This window comes from Cotesia glomerata, linkage group LG7 (assembly GCF_020080835.1).
Source record: "Cotesia glomerata isolate CgM1 linkage group LG7, MPM_Cglom_v2.3, whole genome shotgun sequence".
NCBI lineage: Eukaryota > Metazoa > Arthropoda > Insecta > Hymenoptera > Braconidae > Cotesia > Cotesia glomerata.
Window position 1 is genome coordinate 1,995,213 of NC_058164.1, and position 26,123 is coordinate 2,021,335.

The 26,123-nt window shown below is 25.9% G+C and overlaps 1 protein-coding gene, 1 long non-coding RNA gene and 1 other non-coding gene across 5 annotated transcripts in view; 2 read left to right on the forward strand and 1 right to left on the reverse strand.

The window, feature by feature from the left end:
- The window catches only part of LOC123268478 (rho GTPase-activating protein 7), a 141,362-nt gene that overhangs the window by 11,843 nt on the left and 103,396 nt on the right, over positions 1-26,123 (forward strand). Inside the window, exons 1-3 of one of the 3 annotated variants that reach the window (XM_044733564.1) lie at positions 447-669; positions 749-911; positions 23,034-23,338. In XM_044733564.1, coding sequence (XP_044589499.1) covers positions 23,075-23,338 — 264 coding nt within the window. In that variant the 5' untranslated portion in view covers positions 447-669; positions 749-911; positions 23,034-23,074. Of the gene's footprint in view, positions 1-446; positions 670-748; positions 912-5,628; positions 6,190-23,033; positions 23,339-26,123 lie in introns of those variants that run through there. The other 2 variants (XM_044733565.1, XM_044733562.1) reach the window with 2 other exon arrangements.
- On the forward strand, positions 16,997-17,187 carry LOC123270002. The gene has a single exon (XR_006510523.1). It is a non-coding gene; the product is annotated as a U2 spliceosomal RNA (small nuclear RNA).
- On the reverse strand, positions 17,045-19,569 carry LOC123268558. Its single transcript, XR_006510253.1, has 3 exons — positions 19,557-19,569; positions 18,245-18,251; positions 17,045-17,190 (listed from the first exon to the last, which is right to left on the reverse strand). It is a non-coding gene; the product is annotated as an uncharacterized LOC123268558 (long non-coding RNA).

Sequence of the window (26,123 nt, forward strand, 5' to 3'; positions counted from 1 at the left end):
TTCTTTCTGTGTAGTGTTTATAAAAATTCATTTATCATTTAAAAATATTTACCAAACAAAACAATTCATTGTTTCCGAAAATCTCCAGAAAATTTTAAGTTTTTCTCTCATAATAAATTAATATTATTTATAAAAAAATAATTCCCAAAGCCGTTAGGGGGTAAATTGTACTCCAGGTACCTGTTGAGCCTCAAAAATATGTCAAATAAATGAAAAGTTGACGATAAACATATATTTCTTTAAATTTTCAGGGTGCGCTGTTATGCCCTGAGAGATCGTGTCCTACAATTTTAAACACTACCACGTAATTTTGTAAAGTAAATACATTTATTTTCGTCCATAAAAAGTCAAAGGACAGCAATAGATCATTCAGTGCCCAAAATAATTTTTAAATGTCTCTAAATCAAAAAAAAAAAAAAAAAAAAAAAGTAAAAGCAATGAATAAAATTAAATAAAATTTTTCGTTTACTTGAAAAAAGTTCATCGACCTCTTAAAATTCAGATTAAGGGTTGTGGGAAGCAGAACAGAGAACACTAAGAGACTTATGTATTAGTTACAAAATGACAGTAATGATCTTTAAAAGCTTATAGTTTTATTTTGAAGAAAAAAAAAACATTCCAAAGGATTTGGCAGTGTGAAATTTCTTTTTTTTCGTAGGTTACGTGAAGGTAATAGGGATTGTATGAATACACACCAAATATTCTTAAGAAAGGAATAAGTCATTGCGCGATATTATCTCTGTTACAGGAGGAATGAAAAGACCGCAGAGGGACCGCCCGTCGCGACAAGCTCAGGATTTCTCGGGTCCTCAGTCACAGAAACATATTACAGGGTCTTCTTTTTTTATTTGACGGCAAACGTTTGTCTAGTAGTACTCGAGATTAGACATGACAGGGAAGACTCTACTCTGGTAATACTAAACTGTATTTTTTTAAAACTTTATTTCATACTTTAACTTGAACTACTTTAATTTAAAATTTTACAACCACTGTGCGCCCACCCGAGCCAGTTTCCCATTAATGTTGCTTCCTGTAAATATATACTTTCCTTTCTTCCAAGTACCAGTTATACCGTAAATCCCTTAAATGCTCAAAACTGTTCCTAAAACTCGGCTAATCCTCTTTCCATATTTTAATTTTACTTTGAAGAAAAAAAATATCAACATAAATAAAAATAAAAATAAAAAAAACCGAACGTCAATAAAATCTGCTGACAAATTTTAATAGATACCTTATTCGTCAGTAATAGGAATTTAATAGCTCAAAGCTGTCATGATTTATACCCCATATATATTTTATCTTCATCTTCTTACACAAATAACTAGAATAATTACGTCAGTTTATAACCCATAAATCTTACGGCTAAAAAATTGAAAAAAATTTGATTGAAAAATTATAAATATTTTTTTTTGCGCAGATGCATCTCCTGCGAAGTAACTTTAATAGGATGAAGCAGCCGAAAAAGCATATCACTAAATTTAAAGGTAAAAAAAAAACATGATAAGCCCCGCGTTTACTCAACAGTTAAGAAGTAGATGGTTACCCGGTTTGACAGGACGGGCTATTATACGCCGGGTTATATGCGACTCGCGAGACAGTCAGTTGTATTAGGCCGTGGATCCACTGGCATGATATGAGTACCATCATCAGTTCCTTTATATCGTATATATATAATACACATATGTTTGATTTAAATCTTTGGAGAGAATGCTGAGGTATAAATTTTGTTTAAATTTGAACCCTTCATACGAATGTTTGGTTATTTTTTTATTACAAATATTTTTCTTATCATTAAACTTGATTTTTAAAATACTAAACATTAAAATGCACTTTTTATAAAAATAAAATTTCTTATATTTTATATAACAAAAAAATGATGCTGAATTCAGCAGACATCTAACAATTTTTAAAATTTTTATAACAATTCAATGATTACGAAAAAAATTTAGCAAAAAAATTCCACATGTGGAAATTAAAAAAAAATAAGTGCGAATTTTAAAAAATATTTTTTATAATAATTAATTTATATATTCTACTAATTTCAAAAGTTTTTAGAAGTCTGCTAATTTTAATATCATACAAAAAATTTGAATTTCTTACCTCGAATTCTGCATCTTGCTCCATCTTGGTAATAAAAATTGGAGTCAGTAAAAAATTCCTGTGTCAAAAAATTTTATGTAGAAATTTTTTATATTAAATATTTAATACTTTTGTATATTTTAATCCAATCGTATTAAATTGACGCATAAAAATGTTAAACATTTAAGATAAAAAATGTTTACACAATCTTTTTTGATACAATGACGAATTTCTGTGCACAATTAAATTCATAAACTTTAAATCACTATATAGGTCAGTTAAGTAATTTCACAGAAAATTTTTATCAATTGATTTCGTAGAAACTTTTTTAATTTTTAAAAACAAAATTCTTATTTTATAAGTTTTCTTCCTTCAATAATCAATACAATCAAAAACCTTGAACTAAATTTTTCCATCTCGCCTCTGAATAACGAGATACTTTTACAAACTTTATAACTTGTCAATAAATAAATGTTCCTAAAAAACATATTTTTTAAGGAAATCGAGCGCAATAAAAAAAATCTTATCATTTTACGATAAACCAATTTGTTTAAAAGTAACTCACGGTTAAAGGTGAACTTATAATAAGTTCAAATATTTTTTCACTTCTTACATTTATAATCAAATTTATATTCTTCAGATAAAACTAATCATGATACTGAAGTCAGCTGACACTTGTAAATTTTAAAATCTTTTTTATAATAAATCAATAACAATAAAAAAATTTTTTTTAAAATTTCCACTAATTATTTTTAAAAATTTTCTCATGTGAAATATTTTTATTTAATTTTATTGCTAATAAATTGTAAGAAAATTTTGAATTTCTGTCAACTTTGTAATAAACTAATAAATTTTCATAAAATACTGAAATTGAGAACTACTTAATCATTTTTAAGATTTTTTTAACAAATAAATCGGAGCGAGAAAAAATTAGAAAAAAAATTCTATATTAAAAAGTTGGAAAAATATATAATTGCAATTTTTTTTAAATAATTTTCTAGACCTAGTTTATTTGTCAAATAAAATCAGTGTCAATTTTTTATTCACTCAAAAATCACTTCATTGAAACATAATCAAAAATTCCAAGTTTAAAAAATAATACTGAAGTTAGCCGACATTAAAAATTTTTTTTTATTTATTAAATTAGCACAAAAAAAAATATTTTCAAAATTGCACTTAAAATTTTTAAAGTTTTTTACAAATTAAACTTTTTTTTATTTTCTTGTGATAAATTTTTTATGACACTGAAATTAGCTGTCAGCTGTCAATTTTAAGAATTTTTATGACAAATCAATCATAATAAAAAAATGCTTCTTAAAATTTTCACTTGTAATTTTTATTAATTTTCACATGTGTAATTTTTTAATTAAATTTGTTTTTATAATAATTAAATTGCCATAAAATTGTAAAAAAATTTGTAAAGTCTGTCAATTTTATGAAAATTAGGTTATTTAAAAAATTAGTACAAAAAAATAAAAAAAAAAATTTGATTTGTAAAAAACTTGAAAAACTATAAGTGCAATTTTTTAAAAATATTTTTTAGTTATAAATTAATTAATGAAAAAAAAAATTAAAAAATTAAAAATGTCGGCTACCTAACTTTAGTATTATGTCAACTTCATGAAAATTAAGTTAGCTGACATCCAAAAATTTTTATAATTTTTTTTATCTTAAAAAATTATTACAAATAAATAAAAAAATAAATTGACATCTAGAAAATTTGAAAAACTGTCAGTGCAATTTCAAAAAAAAACATTCTTTAGTTCTAATTTAATAAATGAAAAATGTTGGCTAACTTTATTATTATGTAAACTTTATGACTTTAAAGTTAGCAGTCACTTGACTATTTTTTAATTTTTTTTAACAAATAGATTTTTTCCAAATTAATTATTTTTAAATTATTGCATTTTTTATTTTTTAAAATTTCTGCCTGTCAATTTTTTTTCTACTTTTTTTTGTCATAATTTATTTGTAAAAAAAAATTCTTAAAATTATCAAATATCTGCTAAATTTATTTTCATGTAACCTTCTCATAAAAAAAAATTCTAAAAATTTTTGAACGTCAGCTAACAAGAGTGGTTGATAGTTGATTTTCAAACGAGTTTTGCTCATGAATAAGATAAAATTTTGAAAAAAACGCTTCGCTCTTCGATAGATAATTTAATTAGCTATCCAAGAGCGAAGCGCTTTTTTGGAAAATTTTCATTTATTTATCCATAAAATCCGTTTTTAGATTCCATAAGTTGTACAAGTATGACAGAGATACTTTTGTTTGTCCAATAGAGGGCGAGAGAGAAGAAAAATGTAAACCTTTCTTAAGAAATTAATTTTCATGTTTAAAAAAATATTAGTTCACAAACCGAATATCTAAGCGAGTTTATTTCACCTCCAAAAAAAAAAATTAGGAAAACGGTTGACCCTAATGGCCATCCCTGCAACTTCCCGCTAATTCCGTTAATACCTGGCCGCTTTTTTGAGCTCTTCGAGCTCAAAAGTACAATCTGTGTGTTGTTTTAAGCTCTCCGAGCTCAAAAAGATACCTTTTCTATGCTTTTGAGCTCTTTGAGCTCAAAAGTCTGATAGAAGTTTCATAGAACACTATTTTTTGAATGTTCATACCGCAATAACTTTTGAATGAATGAACCGATTTTTACGCGGTTGGCGGCATTCTACGTAGTTTTTTAAGCCTTATAAATAATTTCTAAGTTTCAATTGGTCAAACTAGAAATTTCGGAGTAACTCTGAAAAAACACTTTTTTCGGTTTTCTTTCGTTCACGATATCTCTCGAACGAATCAACCGATTTTGACCGGATTGGCGGCGATCGACGTGGTTTTTCAAGGTTGAGAGCTGATTAGTTTTTGGAATTGATCGGTTGAGCCGTTTAAAAGTTATCCCAAAAAAACCACTTCAGAAAAAATTTTTTTTCCTACTTTTTTTTAGATTTCTCCAAATTTCTCAAGATCTATCGGTCCGAATCGGTTCAAATTAACAGGAAATCTAAGTTTGGCGAAGCCCTTTCGAATGGCACCAACCGCAATGGAATCGGTTCAACCGTTCAAAAGTTATAAGAGGTTTACATACTTACACACATACACACACACATACATACAGACATAGTGACACCCTCGCGGGAATAGTCAGGAAAGCTTCCTAGGACCTCAAAACGTCGAGATCTGATGAAAACTCGATTTTTGAAAAACGGGGTAAAACCAATAACTTCCCGATTTTTGAAAATTTTCAATTTTCTTGGCGGGAAGTTAAAAAACAAATGACATACGACTAAAACCCGCGCACAGTGTATAGTAGTTCGCGTAATTGCCGCCTTACCTAGACGAGCCCTTAAAGGCTTAAGTCGCGTATTGCTCTACTACTATTAGTTCTTATATGCATACAATATTATGCACACTTATATATATTTTACAGTACTGTATAGCATCCAACTTAAGTACAGTAGTGTGTAGCAGTAACATTGGTACAACACATGGCATGTGCGGGACAAGCTCTTGCTCTCAGTCGGCTTTTCTCGCACTACGTGGCTTCGGCAGTTGATCGCGGTGTGCTGTGCTATGTCAGTACTGCTTCGGCCGTCGTGTTATGCGGATGCTGTTATACCATGCGGTTAACCTGTAGAGTGTAATAAACGCGCGCATGCGTTTATATTTTGTTAATTTTTAAATTTATTTTACTGTCCAATAACATAATACTTTTAAATATATTATTAGTGTTTTAAACCGGACTTTTAAATAGTTACATGTCTGTAATAACAACTATAAATATTATTATCGTCATTTCTTCTTTCAGTTTTTTTTAAATCTCAGTTAAGTGAATAAACTTAGTGCAGGATTTGAATTTCGCTAACGGTATTAGTATCACGTGTTGTTTTTTTTTTTTATTTTATGTAACAAATATTTAATAATTCAAAGTATATATGGAAAAAAAAAATTTATGAGTAAAATTTAGTGTGGGCGTGATAACGTGAGAATAAAACACTTGTGCTGAGTTAATGTTTGGTACGTACATTATTAATTGTATTAACCACGTGGATATTGGTTAGTCGCGGATAGCGGATACGCGGTGCACTGTGAAAAGCTTTTATTTTATTTGAAAGGTAAATAAAATATATTATACTATGTATATTAATGTTACTTAACGTTAGGTATGTTATGATAATATTTGATGACATTAAAGTTAACTGTCACTTGACAAATTATAAAAATTAATCACAATAAAGTTAGCTGACATCTAAAAAATTTTATGATTTTTTTTATTAAAGAATTATTACAAAAAAATTTTTAAAACTTCAAAAACTATAAGTGCAATTTTTTAAAAATATTTTTTAGTTATAATTTAATAAATTAAGCAAAATAAAAAAATCAAAAATTTCGGCTAACTTTATTATTATTGAAAATTAATGCAAATAAAGTTAGCTGACATCTAAAAAATTTTATGATTTTTTTTATTAAAGAATTATTACAAAAAAATTTTTAAAAAGTTTGAAAACTTCAAAAACTATAAGTGCAATTTTTTAAAAATATTTTTTAGTTATGATTTAATAAATTAAGCAAAATAAAAAAATCAAAAATGTTGGCTAACTTTATTATTATTGAAAATTAAGTTAGCCGATACTCAACAATTTTTTATTTTTTTTATTAATTAAAAATTATAACTAAAAAACTATTTTTAAAAAATTCCATGTATAATTTTTAAAATTTTCTACATGTGAAAATTTTTGTTTTAATTTTTTAAAAATTATTTTTCAATGAAATAAATTATAAAAATTTTCAAATGTCGGCTAATTTAATTTTCATTGACAAATTTTGAATTTTATTTAACAATTAAATTAATTCTAAAAAATTATTTTAAAAAAATTGCATTTTTAATTTTTTTTAATTTCCACATGTCAATTTTTTTTTCTTATTGTTTTTGCCATTGTATTTGTTAAAAAAAATTCTGAAAATCATTAAATATTTGCTAAATTAATTTTCATTAATACTTGATAAATAGTAATAGTAAAAATATTTATAAAACCGCGGTAAAGTTGTTTGCGATTGTATGATAATATTAAATGCTGACATCATGAATTGTTGGTCATCAGCAACAACATGATCATGATCATCTATTCATCATGTTTTTTAGACCAATTGATTTATATATTTTATTGTTATTATTTATTTCTTCTTCTTCCTTATTTTGTTTTTTGTATTTTGTATTTTAATTTTAATAGTTTTATATACATATGTATATAGTAATTTACAGTTGTTTTAATTTACACAGAAAAATACTTAAAAGACCTTGACATCTTGTCTACCTCTTAGTTGTACATTCGAGAATGCAAATTGCCACTAAGTTTTCTTCTTCCTCACGTTTAAGCACGATTCTGCCATTCACACGACAAATATTTTTTTTCTTTTTTTTTTTTACTCTTTTATCGGGCCCTTTGCTCCAATATTTTTCGCCGATGATAAAAAAGAACGGTATATTATATTATATAAATATGTAACGAGTGTGTGACAAAAACATTTATAACACACTTTTCTCAGGTTGAAAAAATAAAAAAAAATTATACTGAATTTTTAAGAGACATCTGATAATTTTTAGAATTTTTTTTAACAAATAAATTGTAAGAAATAGTTGTTTAAAAAATTATATTAAAGTTAGCTGCCACTACCATTTTTTAATTTTTTTTAACAAAAAAATTATTTTTAAAAAATTGCATTTTTTATTTTTTAAAATGTCTACACGTCAATTTTTTTTGTCATAATTTATTTTTTATAAAATTCTTAAAATTATCAAATATGTGCTAAATTAATTTTCATGAAAAATTTCATCTTTAGAAGCTCTCAAAAATTATAAATGAGATTTTTTAAGAATAATTTTCATGGAAATTAATTTAGCAGATATTTGATAATTTTATAAATTTTTTTAACAAATAAATCATGGCAAAAAAAATTGACATGTAGAAATTTTAATAAATTAAAAATGTAATTTTGTTAAAATAATTTTTCAAAAAAAATGTATTTGTTATAAAAAAATTAAAAAATGGTCAAGACTGCTAACTTTAATGTAATATAATTTTCTATAAAATAACAATTCATAGTTTGATGGAAATATTTCTTTGATGTTTATTTAAATTTTCACAAATAATAATAATAATAATAATAATAATAATAATAATTTTCTATACTTTTATTTTTTAACAAAAATTAAAGAATTATTAAATGTCAAAAAATAAAAATATTTTATCTTCATTAAATTATAAATTATTTAAAAAATATAAAAATTCATAATTTATAATTAAAAAAAAATTAATAATAAAAAGTAGTGTACTGTTGAATTAACCTTTTATTGTTGTGTCAAGTGCGCTTAAATAATATGTATGTACACAATTGCGTTAGGTTAATTTCTTGAATATTAATTCGTAGATAAATGTGTCGCCAGTGAGTCGAAACATTTTTATTTTATTCATTTGTTGTTTGCTCTTTGGCTCTAATTATATCTATGAATTTCAAATGAATATACATGTATTGTATAGATGTCATCTAATTTATAAAACGACTAAATAACTTGTAATAGTCCATGTCCCGGTTGCTAAATAAATTGATTGTAAAAAATTAAAATATATAATGCAATAAATACCTAACAATATAGTTATGCCCGCTGACCATTTTTTCATGATAACGAGTAAGACCTTTTGCTCCATTCTGATTGCTCGTTCACGCCTCGTTGACATATCGATTGATGACTTTCTTATTTCATTGTAATGTCTATCATTATTGTATTGCCGGATTTTTTTTTCACACGCGATTGCTACATTTTTATTTAAAAAAGGTGTAAATAATAATAATAATAATAAATATAATAATAATAAAATGGAGAGTGGAGCATGAAAATAACGTCTTGTGTCTGTAAGTGCTAGACTCAGGGACGTAGTCATGATAGTTTTATTTATTTAATAAATTTTTCAACGGTTGTTAAATTTATTTTAGTTATGGCGCCGATACCGACTAACACTAAGTAAATGCTTCCGTACAAAACTTACCACATATACTTGTGCTCTGTATGTACTTTTATTATTCTACTTTTCTGTTATGTTATAGTTAGTGTACCAAAGTAACTATCGGTATTATTTATATATTTATACGCACCAGAAATTGGTCTTGTTTCTAAGACAGGCCATTGATGTTAAATTTTAGTACTAACTTATTTTAGATTTTAACATCCATGTTCTTTGATATAGCTGTTAAATTTTACATAAGAAAAACTCATCATATTTTTTAAATAATATTTTTTTTTTTTTACTTACGCGGAAAAAAAAGGAAAAGTTACATTGTATAATGTAACGTGGCGCTCCGTATAGAAACCTGGAAGAATTAACTGTTAATAAATGATTTTTAACATCATAGGATTTAATAAATATTTATTAAATGTTAATAAATATTTGTTAACAGTTAACAAATATTTATTAACAGTTAATAAATATTTATTAATGGTTAATGAATATTTATTTAAAATAAAAAGCAAAAATAGCAATTTTCTTTTGACACTTTTTATGACCCTATAGCTGGAATACATGACAATAAATTCACTAAATAAATTAACGTTTTTAATGTTTAAAAATATGAAAGTTAATTATGAGCTGTGATAGAATTTGGTATTTTACAATAAACGTTATTATAATGTAATATAATTAATGCAAATAATTTATGAACTTTAATTTGTATTATAATTTGTTAACTATTAATAAATAATTATTAACTATTAATAAATGCACTTTCCTCCCAAGTAAAGATTTATTGAATGTTAAAAAATATTTATTAAAATTTAATAAATTAAATAATTGTCTTCAAATAAATTAAATTATTAACAGTTAATAAATCCTTTTATCAGCGTACATTGTAAAATGTAAATATTAATTGAAAGCTCTGAAAATTAACATTCAAAGTTTAAATTTGTCATCTAATACTAAAAATTTGAAAATTATAAAACTTCTGCTCCAAAAATTTCTCATATAAATTTTAAATAATTTCTAAGGCTTTTATTTGCAAAAAAGAAAAATGTAAAAATTACATTATAAATAATAATAAGGGTTGTTTCGTATAAAAAACTAGAAAAATTGGAGTTTGAAATAACATTTTTGTAAATTCAAACTTTGAATAATAATTTTCAGAGCTTTCAATTTAATATTTACATTTTACAATGTATTTCTTACAAAGTTTATCACTATTTATAATGTAATTTTTACATTTTTTTTTGCGTGTAGAAGCCTTCGAAATTGTTTAAAATTTATATGAGAAATTTTTGGAGTAGAAGTTTTATAATTTTTTAATTTTAAATTTTAGATAACAAGCTCATTTTATTGTGGTAAATTTTACAAAAAAAAAAATTTTACTGGATTTTAAATTAAAGATGTTTATTCCAAGTCATGTCTAATTATGTTGACAATCATTATTTCTTAGAATTCTCTGACTCATTTTAAAGTGACTCCTGGAAGTTTGGAAACTTTGAGATTAGTTTGTAATTCTGAAAATTTTTCGATAGCTTGAGAATCTTCTTAAAAATTTCAAGAGATTTTGTATTAATTATTTTAAAAAATATTGATAATTTTTAATTTTTTAACACTCCAAATATTACGAATTTTTAAGATAAAATTATTAAACTGATTTTTGATTGATAAAAGAAATTTTTTTTAGAAAATTTCGAAAATTTGACAAATAAGACCAAGGATTAAATTTAAAAAAAAAATAAAATATTCTTAGAAGAACATTTATAAATTTTTTACATAAAAATATCTGTAGATCAAGTCTGTGTTTTTTAAAACTTTTCTTATATCAGTAAGACAAATCATCGTTATATTTTAATGTCTAGTCGAATTAGAATTTCATAAATTCAGATTTCACTGTCACTTTTCCAGGAATTTTTTTATGACGGTCGACAGAATTGAAAACATAAATTTAACGATTGTTTACCGGTGACAGTCAACGAATTTAAACAAGAATTAAACATGTACCTTGCAACAAAATATTCAGTCTTAAATTTTTGCCTTTAGATGTAATATTTGTTTTTTTTTAAATATATTATAAATAAAAATTTTTCAAAAATTTAGTACCTACAAAAAAAGCTTGAAGAAAAAAAAGATAATAAATTAAACAAAACAAAATACTTTAAGTATTTATTAAGAGATAAAAATTCTTTACAAAATTATACTAAATATGTAAATTATAAATTGCGTCAGAGTAATACATGTTTTTAGATACTGAAGATAATAAATTTAAAGAATAAATAGATGTAATTACTTAAGTCCTATATCATAAATAAAAACAAATTTTGAGTGATTTTAATCTTTTTAATTTTTAATTCAAACCGGTAAAATTTTTTTTAGAGTCATAACTAGACAATTTTTAACAGTGACTATGAAAAAAGTTGTAAAATGACAGTTAGATTTATATATAAGTACACAAGCATATTTATAAAGTCTCGAAATAAAGTGTGATGTATAATTAAATGTTAAAGTAAAATTCAGGAGTAATGTATCTTATTAATGACTCTTCTGACATTGTGTTGTCAAAAGCCGAGCCCTCAGCCTTCAGTTGGCTTTCCGCTTTGTTAAAACACGTGACAAACACGTGCGACAACTTGTGTATTTTTATTATTATGCATATCTTTACCCGGTTATAAGTTTTAGGATATTTTTATTAATTTTCTCTGGAAACTATGGACATCTGGCTTTTATTTAACTTCTCTTAAAAGCTACCGTGGTAATAAAACAACCGCTCATAATTTTCATATTCATCCGCTCTGAATATTTATTTATAAATTATGAATATTAAAAATCAATACATATATCTAAATAAAAATAGAATATTTTTCATCCTGATTAGATGAAGACTTACTAACTAGTCCGAAGATGCGTATCGGCTTTTTTAAAAATTAAGTGAGAAAAAACCCGAGATTTTATCAAAAGTATTAAATGACAAAAAAATACAAGGCTTCATTTTTAATTTTTTTTTTATTGACTGACATTTAATTTCTCTCGAAATTATAATTCATGTTTTATAAAACTTCTCACCGTTGAATTAAACGGATGCGCATCAAGGAAAATGAGGTTTAAATTGACTTGATAATTACGTAGGTTCTATATTAAAATAGTGAGGTCATATAAAATTAGACAAATAGAATGGGTCTAAAAAAATGTGTAGTAATAATAAAAAAAGAGTCTAAAAGGCAAGGCCAAGCCGGGAGGTCGGTTCTGTTAAGATTAATACTGATATACATACACATATGAGTATACAGATGGGGTATATATTATACATATATACATATATACATATATGAAGGTATATATCGAAGTATATTGGAATCGACTGCGTGTAAAACCAGTTTAGCAAGCGCACGTCTTTTACACTGGCAACACATCTCGTTGGTAAGCAACCGCGAGGTGTTTTCCCCATTGCCCACAACTAAACGATTCCTGACCCTTGACAACCCGCACATTTTTTTCCCCACAACTTTTCACCTTTTATTTGAATTAAAATCGAAAGTGCTCTACTCGGTATTACGAGACTTACGTCACTTAACTCCGTCGTTTCAATCGCGGCTGCTTATCGTCTGGTATGAATGAAAACAAATTGAAGCTGTCATCTATTATTTTGTTATCATTATTATTATTTACTTGTTATTGCTGTTGACATACATTTTAATAATAATTTTTGAAAAAATGTGCGATTATTATTATTATTATTATTATTTTATACATATTCTTAAGATCGGTGATTTCACAAATTAAAAAGTTAAAAGCCAACTTTCCCGATCCAAATTTTAAACATATTTCAAAATTTATTAATTCATACCACGACGTTTTGTCATGAGCATTCATTACATCCTCAGGTGTAATTACAAATTATTTAATTATACAAATTAATTTTTACGTTAAGTTCCAATGTTAATAATAAGAAAAAATTTTTTTATAAATTATTACCTAATATAATTCAAATTAAGTTTAAAAACATTTTTTTAATTTTATAAACCACGTGTATAACTTTTAATATAATATTCTTATATTGCACTTTGCAAATTTCCATTATTCTAGTCAAAAATATTTTAGTCTTTTTAAATTTCACTTTTGTACCTGCTAATTTTTACAATGAACATGTTTTTATATTTATTATAGTTAATTTATATTATTAATAAACCAAGTAAGATTATTTCATATCGACGGTCTAATTAGCAATTAGTCTAACTCCTTATTTTGTAGAGGGTGATTTTTTAACATTTTGATGTAGCGATAGTTCAATTATAAATTATTTGAATGATTCAAACCAAAATATTATACCTCTAATAAATATTAAATGGTTTTTTAAAGTGATAATAAATTTTTAACTAATTATTTTATCGTAAAACAAATTAAAGATTCTCTAAAATGGAGTTAGACAATTTGCTGATTAGAATATCGATATATTATGCGTTTAGAATTTGAATGACTAAATTGTAACTCATAAGATAACATTGTAATTACAGAATTGCTATTGTTATAATTATTATTATTATTATTACTATTAATAATAATAATAATGATAATAATAATAATAATTTATTATTATTTGAAATAAATAAAAGAGGAATTGAATATCATTTGGCCATGTGCAAGCAGCTTAACCATGAGGAGTAACTCGATGTGACCTGGTGTAACTCTAGACCATACAGATGAACATCCCCATCGAATATTATATCTGTGCTTAACTATGACTATAACTATAACTAAACTAAAATGAGGATCTTTGCTATATTATATTATGCTTAACTCAACTCAACTTCTATTCATTCTTACTCTACTGTTCCATTTTTTGAACGACTGTCTCACTCATGTTCATATAATTTGCCGGTTGTTATGTTATTTTCTTACTTATATTATACTCTATTCCATATATAATATAGTTCTACGCGCTCCGTTTCTTTGTAAGCCTAAACAAACATCACGCCCTGACCATATGCCCAATTTAAAAAAAATTTTAAAGCCTCTTATGTATGCATACACACATCAGGCAGCTAATGTAAGAGCATATAAGATCCGTTATCATTTAACATTATACACTCAGAGAACTCATTTTACTATAGGTTTTTTTTTTCTCTAATAATAAATTAACAAGGTATTTCAAATTTTTTTATTTTCGTAATAATAACTATTAAAAATTTTTTTTAATTTCATTGAACATTATTAAGAGTAATCAAGTCAATTTTTTTTGAAATTTTTATAATGTTTTGCGATAGCGACGACAAGAAAATTTATTATCATGTACTTTAGTAAATTATTTATTTATTGCCCAGATATCAAATCCAGCAAGCCTTGAAGCTGCTAAGTATATTGTAATGCTTGATTTTGAATAACATTTCGCACGGTTGAATGCGAAAAGGTGGGTGTGCTTTATTATCACTAAATTAGAAACATGATGGAGTGTGCTCATTTTAAATCATCACCAATTTCAAACAGCATTTTTACGGTGTAAAAAGAATGTGTGTTGATATAATGTAATGTAATGTGATATATATAACGTACAGAATACAACATAAAAAAAAAATCAATCAGAAAAAAACATTTCAGACGTCAGTTGAATCTCAAGATGTTAGTAGGCACGAAACCTCATGAAAGATTCAATAAATTGACCTGATTCTTTTTTCACTAGCTTCACTTGACATTCCGATTGGATTAAACCGTTTTGAATGTCACACTGTAATTTTTTCTATTTACTAAGAATTGATTCATTGAAGCTCTCATACCGCGGCATCGATTTTTATAATAACATCCATGTTAGTTTTTTTCGAACTAGGAAGGATGAATTGTCAAAATGACAAACGAGCAAAAGCGGTCAATAAAAAAATTTCTTAATGCATTCTTTTAAAATAACATATTTTTTTTTTTTTTACTATATTTAAAGATCTAAAAATAGAACAAATATGAGATTGAACTTAAAACCTTATCAATAGTTGTAGTTTCAAGTTTAAAGACCCTGAAAATAAACAAATATTTATATTTTTAAACTTGAAAATAAAAAAATATCGTGATTTAGAATTATTTTTATTGCAAGATAATTTAGATATTTGAAGCAATTTTAAGCCAAAATTACTTTTAAAAATTTTTAATATTTTTTTTTAGTTATTTCACATTTTAATTGATTAACTAAAAATTGAGTAATAAAAAATAATAATAAGCTTGGTAATTTTGCAATAATAAATTTTAAGATAAATTTTGTATTTTAAATAAAACAAAAAAAAAAAAAAGCTTGAAATGTAATTTTATTATTTTGAATAAAAAAAGTTTCTAATTATTCATAAATAAATTAATATAAATGACTCGTTATTTTTATCACTAAAAAAAAGAAATTCTAGCTCGCATTTAAACAAAAATCTTTTGCTAAAAAATTGCGTAAAATAAAAAATGAAAATTAAAATAGAAAGGTGAAAGAGTTAATTTGTACGAGCGCCAGGCGCTGGAATGGTGAGGTACGTTATCGTGTATTTAATACAGTGCAGTATGATGTGAGTAGTGTAAGCGTTTTGTAATTGCCACTCGTCATTATCGTGCTACTCGACTTGACGCGATGATTACGGGGCATGGACGGAAGTAAATCCAAGGGTGCACGCCCAAGGTAGCTGCAATACCTACTATACCTCTGTACTGTTGACTTCTGCTCAAGTACTTACCTCCAAGTACCATTACCTACATACTCACACTCACACTCACATTTATATTACATTACATTCGCACTCGCACATACACTTACATGAGTAACTGCAAGCATTATTGCGATGCCCAAGACAGACAAGAAAGAACAAACGGTACTTTGTATATCGTGCAGCCAGATTAACACCTTAATGGATAATATCATCGAATTATATTCACCAGTGAATTAAATAGCTGTATCCATACTGTAGAAGTGCTAGCGTAACGCCTGTGTTATGTCAATTGTCTCTCTTATTACAACAACAATAACAAAATAACTGTCTCAACAATAATCTCCTGCTCTTACATGCTGTAAGCTATTTTGTCACACTTATTATCTTTACCTTTTAAATAATTCATACGCTACTAATATAATAAATCGAATTTATTCATGCTTTGATAAAATTAAACAGTTATATGATTTATGATTTACTGAATATTTATTTTTATTAATGAAAGAGTTATTTATCGATAATAAATGGTATTATTTTAATTTCGGTTGATGAACCTGTTATTTTAAATGGAAATAATTGGACACTCATTACGTAAAAACTGCTGAAGATTTTGAGATGTTTACACCATAATTTAGTACACTGATACATAAATCAACTTGATTAAAGAGAAAAAATTTTAAATCAAGCATAAAAATTCCTTGATCAAGTAAAATTTAATTTAACTAAAAACAATTTGTTAGTTTAGTTGATTTTTTTTCTTAAATCAAATTCATTTTTTAATATCGTGTGAAGTACCAAATTTCGAAAATTAAAAAAAATTTTTTTCATGATGGAAAAGTTAACAATTAAAATTAAAATTTTATCGAAATTCACATTTTAAGTTTTAAAATTAAGGTCAATACTGACGAAATTGAGGAAATATTAACTTCTTAGTAGTAAGTATATTGATTATTGCTTGAAAAAATTTTTGTCAAAAAAAAAATTTTTTATCAAAAATAATTTTTTCGAAAAATTTCGAATTTCGATTTTTAGAAAATTTTTCCTGTAAAAATAACTAATTTTGAAGTTATTTAATACATTTATCAGTAGTAAGAACGGGAGAATCAGGAGAAAGAGGTAGCAAGAGTGAGTGAGATAGTGGAAGGTGGTTCCGAAGTCGACGCCAGACGTCGCGCGGTTCCGACTTTTGTCTCTTATGAGAGACTTGTTTCTAAAGTGTTAAATTCGATTTTAATAAACAGTTCAGTATCGCTTCTCGGCCTCATGGCTAAGATCAAAGTGTAGTATCTGTTCTTATCAGCTTAATATCTGGTACGATTCTCATTGAGAATCCAGTATATTAACCTGATTTTTGAAAATAGGTGGAAATCCGGGGCTTGCTCCGGTTCCGCCACGAGTTGCCTGGCATTGCAGTGTCGCCAGAGTCAGCTCAATAATCATTCTAAAACATAAATCCACCCCATTCCTTTATTAAATAATATTGATTTATTATTAATAGTTTATAAAAAAATTCTGAAGAGAAAAATTTAGGTTTGAGAAATTTCGAAAATTTTTCGCTCATGAAAAAATTTCTCCAACTCTTCAAAAATAAATTACTGATTCAAGATCTTCAGAGCAAATTCATTAAATTTCCGTTTCTTAAAACTAAAATTAAATAAAACCCTAAAAAAGTTAATTTATAAAATCACACTTGTGGCGAAATATTACCAGCAATTTTTTTTTTACAATTTTTCAAACAAACAACTAAAAATTTTTATGTTAACCTAATTATTAATAAAATAATTAATTTTTTCCTTTAAGTGTATACACCTTTTCTGTAGAAATCTCGAAAAATCGCAACTTTTATAAGATATAAAAATTAAGTCACTTTTATTTTTATTATGTACTTGAAGTTTCGAACGTTTATAAAACGAAAAATGAAACAAAAAAAAAATTTTTAAAAGCGTGTAAAAAGGGGTCAGATATAGGATCTGACGACCCGGAGGATGGAGGATAGAAACTTTTTCTCACGTAAAAAAAATTTGAAGATTACCTCACTGCGGAACTACCCCTAGGTCCTATCCCGGAGATTAACATTTGAATTTAACTAATTTAACCAGTTAAAATATTTGAAACAAAATTTGTGAACCCATCTTGACGTTTGCAGGGATCACCCAGAGCATTTTAAGGTCTTGTAACCCGCGGGGGGAGGGGGGGGGATTCTTCGGGGGGTCGTCAGATCCTATATCTGACCCCTTTTTACACGCTTTTAAAAATTTTTTTTTTGTTTAATTTTTCGTTTTGTAAACGTTCGAAACTTCGGTAATCGGAAAAAATAGACCGAAAAAAATAGACCCGAAAAAAATTTTTAAATTATGAAAAATTCATATTATTTCATTAAAATTATTATAAAATAAAAATTATAATAATAATAATAATTTAATAAATCTGAAATAATATGAAATATGAATTTTTCATGACTTTAAAATTTTTTCCAGGTCTATTTTTTCCGGGACTCCAAAACTTCAAGTACATCTTTTATTAACTCAAAAAATAGTACATTTCTCAATAGAGTCGTCTGTTTAAAATTAAAAAAGTAAAGTTCACTATTCTTCTATTTTTGTATATTTTCTTTAAATTGGACGGGTTTTGCTAGTATGTAATATAATAATTATTAAAAACATACAGAGTTGTGTATTTTTATTTGGTTAATACATTCTTAATCTTTATCTCAATCAGTAAATCCGTTGTTTATTATTTATTATGTAAATAAAATTACAGTGGGTAATACATATTTTATAATTAATAACGTAATTGAGATGTTATTATAGATAAGGCAAAAATAAAATAATAATAAACTACTATTTATATTTATTAATTAAATATTTTTATTAAAGGATTTATAATAAATGTATTGATAGTTACATAAACTAAATAAGATACTTATCTTTCTCGCGATTCCATTGGTTAAGCTAATTTATTTGGAAACGAGTCATCGTCGCTCGAATATGACAAGTACAACCGAACCGGTCGTGGATTTGCTGACTGAATCGTGTGCATCTTTTATCCATACATACATACATACATACATACATACACATATTCGAGTGTATAGTGATTTCACCGTGGTAACATACTCAGTGTACTTAGCTCTTGTCAAATTGCAGACTCCACGTGCTCACGAGACCGAGAGAACGTTGAGTACGACAGGAGTATCGGAGCTTTAGCTTGTGCTTCGCTGCTCGTGACTTGAGTTAGATGGATATGAATCGGATGTGCGAATTAATTACCAGTACATTGACACTTGTATGGTTTATCTCATTTATATTATATATATTTATATTCTAACACCCCAACTTGTCCGTAGGATTTAAATAGACGTTTTAATTAAAGAATCTCGAGTCGAATAAGCTTCTGCTAATTTTCAGGTATTCAATAAGTCAGCATAGAATTTTTTTTATTTAAAACTAAATTATAAAACACAGCTCACGTCAGTAAACATTTTTTATTTTTTTTATCATTCGGAAAAAAAAAAATTTTTAAGTTTCAAATTAAAATTTTTTTGATGACAATCATGTATTACTTAAAAATTTTCCTATATACGTAGTTAATAATTATCACAGTAAATAATTTAAATAAAAAAATATTAGTTTTTTTTTAGTTCTCATATTTTTTTTATGATACATTTAATTTATTTTAGACATTATTTACGTTTCTAACATTCAAGAATTATTATTTTTTACATTTAGTTTATTTTAAAAATAGAAAAATTTATTATTTTCAGTGATAGATAATTATAATCTAAAAATTGTACTTTTTACTCATTACATCAGTGTTTATTTACTATTGATATTAGTACTTAATACTTGATAAATCTAAGCTACCATATGACATAACAGCAGCTTTTTTTTATTTTAATAAAAATATCAATTTTCTGTAAACATTTTATCTAAAAGTCAATTTTCTCACTAGAAAAAAATACTATAGCAAATACAAGAAACTCTTAAGATTGTAACCGGAAAAATAATTATTTTTTTTAAATTTAGAAATTTACTTAATTAATTAAATAACCAAGAACAATATCTTGAGTGAATTTATTTTTTTTGTTGCTAAAAAATTAAAAAATTTACTTGAATTTTTTTTATCATGTTCCATTTTAATATACGTCAATCACACTTATTTTATCAAAAGATTATGATTATACAGTCATTTGGCTTTGATTTTCAACCTCTTACTGATTGTGCGAAAAAAAAAAACCAACAATTTAATTTCTTAATTTAAAAAATTTCATTATTTTTCAAGTAAATCATATAATTTTCTATTTAATTTTTTTTAAGGTAAAAATATACACTGATAGAAGGATTTTTTTATAGTTAAAAATATTTCTTAATATTTAACAAATCATTTATTAGAGACCACTTTTTAGTCCTTAATAAATATTTCTTAGTATTTAAAAAGATTTATTAATATTTAATAAATAAATATTAGATTTATTAAATACAAACAAATCATTTTAAATACTAAGAAATATTTGTTTAATACTAAAAAGTGGTCTTTAATAAATGATTTGTTAACTATTAACAAATATTTTTTGATACAAATAAATCCTTCTATCAGTGTATAAAAAAAAATTTTAATTTGTAAAAATTCAATGTAATAATTATTTGTGTCTGTAATTAAATAAAAAAAAAATAAATAAATTTCCGCGGACAGTATTTATAAAGCGAATAAAAATCATAATTGATTATTAATTAGACTTTAGCTGATGTGCGACGTATTCATTCCTTGACGGCTTATCGAGTGATAGGTATCTCACGGCGCCGCCTGTGGACTGTTGATAGTGGTTTATCGAAGAGTTAGTGCCAAAGAAGTACAAGACTTGTTCTTAGACCTTAGACGATAAAAATAATACAGAGGCAAAATAAGGAGCGTATAAAGAGTCTAATAAAAAATAAGAAATAATGAAAATAATAAAAATAAAAAAGTGTCGTCTCGGTAATCGTAGTCATGGACTCTAGCTCGAAGAATTTCTTCCATTACATTACATTGGGCTGTGACTCATCGGCATCGGTCTTTTACCCATACGGGCTTACTGTACATAACACGGGCGACAGCGTTTATACGTTTATACATTTAAATTGCGACAAGTTTGCGAGTAAGAGCTGAGCGCATACACAAACTGCGGTTAGATAAAGATAGCTATTGAGATGGAGAACAAGTTAAATGTATAGTAGTAGGAAGCGACTTAGGCGTGGAAATGGCAATAAGATTCAGCGGCAACTTAAGATTCATATCTCTATCCTCGACTTTCTAACTGATGTGCAAATCATCGACTTTTCCTTTGACTTGATTAATTTACAACAAGTTATACCGCCGTTACCATCCAGCTTTACTTGCTCAACTTAATATGTATACATACGTGTAACTCCCCAGTTAAAAATCAAAACGTTTGTCATCATTCAGTTACAGTGGACACAACAAAAAGAGATGTCGTATTACTCTGTACTGTATATCTTCACCGTTCCTATATCCACACTCAACTTTGTATATACATGTATGTATATCTACCTGTCACGTAGGCCGCAGGAATTTGTAGCCCGAGATAACGACGGGAAATATTGTAAATTACTGTCGATATCGATGCCCTCGAGAATAAGAGACAAGTAATATTAAATAAAGTTTGCATTATGTTTAGTTCTGCTCTGGTATGCTACAAGTTACTTGTACTGCCCGTGCCGATGATCAAATATACGCCTGGAGGCTCACTTCTATCCACCTTTGTACCATATATAATAATACTAGTATTATATTATAACCAATACTACATGACTGTTCCGTAAATTCAATCAGGTTACATCCAATTGCGAGATACTGTTTTATAAGTAGATGGCTATTTATATTCTCTGTTCCTACCTCTTTTAATTATTATTATATTGATATTAATTGCTGCATTGAAAAAAAAATTATCTTGAATCAAGAGTTTAATTCTTGAACCAAGAAAATAATTTTTAAGAAGCTCATTGTCTTGAATTAAGACGAGAAATTCTTGAATTAAGTAAATTTTTATTTGTGTGAAAAATTGGAAGGTTTTGATTAGTTAGGCCTTATTAATTAATTAAAGCACTAGCAACCTTGCAGTCACTATGTGACTGCCGTGACTTGTGAACTATAAATAATTAAAATTTTGCTTTATTAAATAATGAATTTTGTTAAATTGCACACAGTAAAAGATTTTTCGTCATTGTGTAAAGTGTAAAAATGTTTGTGTAGAATTTAACATATTAGTGTGTAGAATTTAACATTTTAGTATGTTGCTTCAACACAAATTGTGTAAAAAAAGTCAACAACACAAATTTTTGTGTTAAATTTGACGAAAAATTTTTTACTGTGCACTGTAATTTTGTAACTATTGACGTTTTTAAAAATATAAGCTCATCCCGATGTTACACTCATCAAGAGCTTTCATTTGAGTACCCACATGCATTTAAATGAATTTTTCATATATACATATATATAATATAAATAAATATATGAAAAATTGATGTGGGTACTCAAATGAAAGGTCTCGATGAGTGTAACATCGGAATGAGCTTATATCTTTAAAAATGTCAATAGTTCACAAGATACAGGGTCATTTCTTAATTATATATCTAGAGATAGAGCATTTTCAAATGCACCTTAAATACTTATCATCATAAATTGACTATTGGTGAGAATGATATGAAACGATGAAAAGGCACAACTCCAGAGCAAGACTTTTCCAACGATACCAAATGTAGCCATAAAAATCCATTTTATCACATAAAAATACTGGCCGCAAAATTTTTCTTATTCTCTTAATAATATAGATTATTTTTGTAGAATTAATGGATTGATATATTATATTAAAATTTTTTCCGTTAACTAATAAAAATAAAAAATTAGGATTGGAAAAAAAATGACGACAAAATAATTATTAAAAAAAAAAAATGAACTTTAAGAAAAAAAAAATAAAAAATTAATGATTTTAATTGATATAAAATTTTTTTTCTTACTACCATTATTTTTTTGATTATTATTATTAATTACTATAAAGTTTGCAGGGTTTTAATTTATTTGCGATCCAAATGATAATAACAACCAGCAACTAGTCGATCAATCTGACGTCTAATATAATTATATTAATTAAAATGATTAAATGCTTAGCTTGTTTGACATTAAAATCAATATTCTAACAAGCAAAAAGTAAAAATTAGTTCATATATATTAAATTGATAATTAATAATTAATAATTAATAATTAGTTGCTGTTGGTTGATTTTTTTAGGAGAAGATGAAAATACATCGAGCAGACTCTAGGTAGCGGCAATGGACGTGAGCAGCGTTGGAGACCGGCAAGTCGATGGATCGACATGCACTGCAGTGGTCTCGTGTCTGCAACAGGCACGAGATCGTCAAAAGAAGAAAAATTTAAACAGCAACAACAGCATCAGTCGTGCAGTCGATCGATCGATAATCGCTGAAAGAGAGAATCATCATCTTGGGCAGATCATCAGCACGGGCCTCGCAGCAACTGCACGGAATAAGATTGATCCTTACCAAGAATTGGAACTTTATCTCGCTCGAGTAATTGTAAGTTTTAGATTAATATTTTTAATAAGTAGAAATTTTATTTTTTATTGATAAGGTAGTTTAGGATAATAAAGCCTACACAGAAAAAAAGGTTCACTTGAGCCAAGAAAATTTTTTTCTTCCTAATTATTTTCTTGAGCGATAAAAAAAAATTTTTTTTTGACACAAGAAATATCACTTATTCCAACAAAATTAATTCTCTTGCGTTAAGAAATACATATCTTGATCCAAGAAAATTTATTTAAGTCAAGAAAATTTTGTTGTTTTGAGAAAATTCAGCCTCTTGCTCCAAAAAATTTAGTTCTTTATAGAAGTAAATTTTATTGTCTTGAGAAAATTTCTCTCTTGCTCCAAAAAATTAAATATAAAGATAGAAGTAAATTTTCATTAATATTTTTATTGATTAACATGTCAAATGGGAAGATCAAATAATATTGAATCATTTTTTTTCATTCAATATGTATAATTGCACGCTAAAATAATATAAAATGGATATCAAATATTCTCGAGAAAAATTTTCTCAAGGTAAGAAAATTTTTTTCTCAGCTGAAGTAGGTGGCGCTGCTTCCCTAAAGTATCTAAAAATCTTGATCAAATATAAAAATTTATTGTATCAAGTATTTATGATAATTTGAATTAAGAAAAAATTACTTCCACCAAAAATAGAATTTCAAGAAAAATTTTTACTTCGGCCAACACAATTTCAGTCTTCTTTCAGGCACTCGAAAATTTTCTTGAGCCAAGAATTTTGTTCTCCAGTCAAGAAATTTTTCTTTCTGTGTTGAACTTTATCGCTTTTTTAGTATGTTAAAATGCTAATTTTTAAAGAATGCAAACTAATAAATTCATAAAAATCAAAATTTCTTAAATTAAATAAACTTTATTTAAACCAATGAAAACGTTTAGTTTTTAATTTTTAGGTCAAACTCTTTAAAATAATTTTTTTTCATTAAAAAATTTTTTTCTTGAATTAATTAAATTTTTTTCATCAGGATAAAAACTTATAAATTTAAAAAATTTTACATTTTCAACATTTTAGCGTAAAAATTTTTCCTAGATATTGTTCTCCAGTCAAGAAATTTTTCTTTCTGTGTAGTTAAGAGACATTAGCTAGGCTTTCTTACTTGCCATAGTTAAGTACCTTATTCATCATTACGTCTGAATTAATTCACGCATGAGTTTACTTTTCTATATAACACTGTGGTATTATAATATCGTGAAGAAAACACATTAGGAGAGGTACCGAGAATACTATTTGGCTCGAAAATGATGTGAGTAATATTCGTAAAATAATAAGTACTGCAGTGTAGTGTAATGGAGATTTATGATCTAGAGATCATTTTGAACAATGGACACTTGAGTGTTCGTACGTGGATGAGCAAATATATTCTAACGGGGGCGGTTTATATTTGCAAATGCGTGGCGTAAACATTTTATTTTATTTGGTAGTGTGAGAGAGAAAAATTGAGAGCAGCAGCAGCAGCTCAGTATATATAATAGTAACGAGTAACGACTACTCGGTGTATATGGGTAATATCATATCGTATAGGCAAGAGTTAAGAGTTAAGAGCATGGTAGATGAGAGTAAGGTAGCTTAAGGAGGAAAAGATAGAGGCAGTACAGAGGTTTAGTTATAGAAACGAGTTTAAAGTTGGCCGAGGCTGAAATTGCCTCTGGCGATATGGCCTCCTCCCACTACTTATATACATATTGCGAATGATATTATCCACGTGTCTTGCTACTGCTCTCAGATTTCCATCTTATGCTCCATAGCTTATAAACTTTAAACTCTTGGTGTTTTATCTTTGCTTTATTTTTTTTTCTTCCTTTCTCACGAACTTAAATTCAATAAATAATTAAATATTTCGCCAGGATAAAATTATAGGATCAATTAGATTTAATTTGTTCGTATATTACATCTATTGACTCATGCAGTTTTGATAAGATCTTAAATGTTGTGTTTAGTTCCTTTTAATAGCTAAATCGGGTGAGAGTGAGTCATTTTATTTTAAACTTCTGTTTACTTTAAATTATGTATGTAATTGCCTGAAAATTTTATTGCATGAAATTAAAAATTAAGTCTTGAATACTTTTTAATTTTCAACTTTAATAAATTATAGTAAGAATTTTTTTTTATCTAAAAAACTGTTTTGTTAAATCATAGAAAAAATTGGCTTTTAAAAATTTTTTAATTGAGCAATCTTGAATGTTTTATTAATGTTACATTGATAATAAAAAAACGATGATCACCAAAAATGAATATTCTCATGAGTTTTATCAATTTACAAAAGATAAAAAATATCTCTATGTTTATGGTATGGGTTTTCATCTACACCAGATGAGAATATTTTTCTGGTAATTATTTTTCAGACCGTACTTTTTTTTTTTTTTTTTTTTTTTAAATATAAAAATATATTATGTAGAATATTGAAAAATCATAAAATTACCTTTAAATTTATTAAAAGTCAAATTTTCCAAAAATTAATTTTTTTTTAGAAGAAAAAAATTTATTGTTATTCTAGAAATTTATGTGTAAGAAATTTTAATAGATAACTTAAAAAAATAGTAATTTTTTTATTTTTAAATGAAAAAAAAATTAAAATAAAATTTTTGGAATTTTGTTAGCCAAAAATAAGCAAGTTTTATTTTGTTGTAATTAAAAAAAAATCAATAGTAATTTTTTAAAATCATAGGAAAATTATCATTGAATAAAAATCGTGAATATCAATTCATATAAATAGTAAACTTGAAAAATGAAAACGTAATGAATAATATTTTGCTGAAT